Source organism: Cebus imitator, unplaced genomic scaffold, assembly GCF_001604975.1.
Source record: "Cebus imitator isolate Cc_AM_T3 unplaced genomic scaffold, Cebus_imitator-1.0 Scaffold54, whole genome shotgun sequence".
NCBI lineage: Eukaryota > Metazoa > Chordata > Mammalia > Primates > Cebidae > Cebus > Cebus imitator.
In genome coordinates this window covers 1,415,562-1,418,044 of record NW_016107369.1, presented here as the reverse complement: position 1 = coordinate 1,418,044, position 2,483 = coordinate 1,415,562, and the positions used below count along the sequence as shown (strand labels likewise).

General features: G+C 39.2%; 1 protein-coding gene across 1 annotated transcript in view; it reads left to right on the top strand.

Moving 5' to 3' along the window:
- Positions 1 to 2,483, top strand: part of LOC108304397 (SRA stem-loop interacting RNA binding protein) — a 9,931-nt gene that overhangs the window by 1,730 nt on the left and 5,718 nt on the right. The window contains exon 2 of the mRNA XM_017528536.2: positions 1,494 to 1,552. Coding sequence (XP_017384025.1) covers positions 1,494 to 1,552 — 59 coding nt within the window. The remainder of the gene's footprint in view (positions 1 to 1,493; positions 1,553 to 2,483) is intronic.

Here is a 2,483-nt window from a genome sequence, read left to right as displayed (position 1 = left end):
GGAAATAGGTTGGTTTGTGCCCCATCTTTTAAACATGTGGTTGGTGAAGACCAAGCCCAGTAGTCTTCCATAGGCCCTGTGAAACTTTATGGAAAGGCTGAGGAGTTTCATTAGCGTCTTGCACATGCAAGTTTCCAGGCAATAAAGGGCTAGTTTAAAACCCTCAAAAAGAGTCAGCATTATGTACAACTTCGAAACAGTTTCTCTCTGTTGTTCCAGTGATTCAGCAAATATTTATTTGAGTATCTATTATGTGGTAGACATTGTTCTTGGTGCTTGCAGCTGTTTCTCCCTCACAGTTTTAAGCAGGTTAGAAAGTCGGTTACCTTCCAGAGATGGTTTTGAAATCAGTGTCTTCTAGGACTTTAATTATCTGGTATAAAACATATGTTTAACATTATTTTGTTCTCCAGTATCATATTCTGTGAGATCTTGATCTTGCCAGTTGGTTTGACTTACCATTAGAGCCCTTCAAAACTTAGTCTCTGTTGATTGTTGAAGGATTAGTGGACATTTACTATTTCATTAGCCAATATTGAGGCCCTACTGTTTATTGGTCACTGTAAACATAGTGGTTTGTATGCTGAGGGAGCTTACAGTGTAGTAGTGGGGATGAAGAGACTTACAACAAATTTAGGCAGTTGTTGAATCAGTGAGGTTTTGGTGAACTAGGAGAACTAAATATTATAAAAAGTAAATCAGTGAAGTACAAGCACTATAGTTCAGAAAAGAAACAGATCATGTAGTTTTTAGTCTTTAAGATCATATACTCTAATCTTTGAAGTCTCACAGGGCTAGTACATTGTCTTGTGTTACAGCAGGAGCCCAATAAAATAATACTCAGTGGATGTATTTGGTTTGGGTCTTGAAGGATAGTTATAATTACAAGTTAAGCAGGGGGAGATAGGATTACCAACATATTGAGGGGAGAGAACAACATATGCAAAGATGGGAATTCACAGGACAGATAGAGATGATTCAATTTGTTGTGCTAGAGAGTAACTAGGGGCCAGCAGGGGGAAATAAGGCAGGAAGGGTAGGTGAGGTCAACTTAACAAATTTTACTAAATTGTGAAAGAATGAAAGAACAGTAAGTTGGGATTTTATTTGGAAATCTTCAGTATAGCTGGAAACACACTGGATTGTAATTTGTCGTTTTCTTCTTTGTGATCTGCTCACAGGGATCATAGTCCACATAGCACAGTAACTAATATGATGAAAACACTCAATATTTGCTGAGGATGGAGACTGCAGCCAGCTCAACAACTTGTCAGTCCACCTCCCCTCCTCACCTCCTACCAAACCTAGTACATTATGGCTTTATAGCCAGTACCATAGCAGCTTCCTAAATCTCAAACCTTTAAGGAAATGCAAAGTAGTTCCTGTCCACAAGAAGTCTGGTGACCCTGGGACCACTTTTAGTTTCTATCTACAATCTAAGATAGAGAATCCAAAAGATAGTAACTATTAATATGTTTTCTTCTGCCACGCAGGTCAGCTGAGAGAACACTTTGCACAGTTTGGCCATATAAAAAAGTGTATTGTACCTTTTGTAAGTATTAAGAAAAAGGGGGGAGGTAGGGTTGGCTAATGGGTACAAAAAAAATAGAATGAATAAGATTTACTATTTGATAGCACAGCAGGTTGACTGTGTTTAATAATAACTTAATTGTACATTTTAAAATAACTGAGAATTTAATTGGATTATTTGTAACTCCGAGGATAAATGCCTGAGGGGGTGGATACCCCATAAGTCAAAGGGTAAATACTTGAGGGCGTAGATACCCCATTCTCCGTGATTTGCTTATTTTACTTTGCATACCTGTATTAAAACATCTCATGTATTCCATAAACATATATACCTACTGTACACCCACAAAAATTTTTAAAAAGAAAAAAATAAAGCTTAAAGTTTAAAAAAAATTATCTATCTATCTATCTATGTATCTTGTGACACGGTCTCTCTCTGCCCCAGCAGGAGTGCAGTGACCTGATCTCACTGCAGCCTCTGCCTCCCAGGCTTAAGTGATCCTCCCACTTCAGCCTCCTGAGTAGCTGGGACTACAGACATGTGCCACCATGCCTGGCTAATTTTTTTGGCATATTTTAGTGGAGATGGCGTTTTCTGCCCAGGCTGGAACATTTTTTAAATTTTTTTTTTCTTTTTTTTTGAGATGGAGTTTTGCTGTTGTTGCTCAGGATGGAGTGCAATGGCGTGATCTCAGCTCACTGCAACCTCTGCCTCCCAGGTTCAAGTGATTCTCCTACCTCAGCCTCCCGAACAGCTAGGATTACAGGCATGTACCACCATGCCTGGCTAATTTTGTATTTTTAGTAGACACAGGGTTTCTCTATGTTGGTCAGGCTTGTCTCGAACTCCTGAGCTCAAGTGATCTGCCCGCCTCAGCCTCCCAAAGTGCTGGGATTACAGGTGTAAGCCACTGCGCCCAGACTTTTTTTTTTTTTTTTTTAATTTAAAGAGA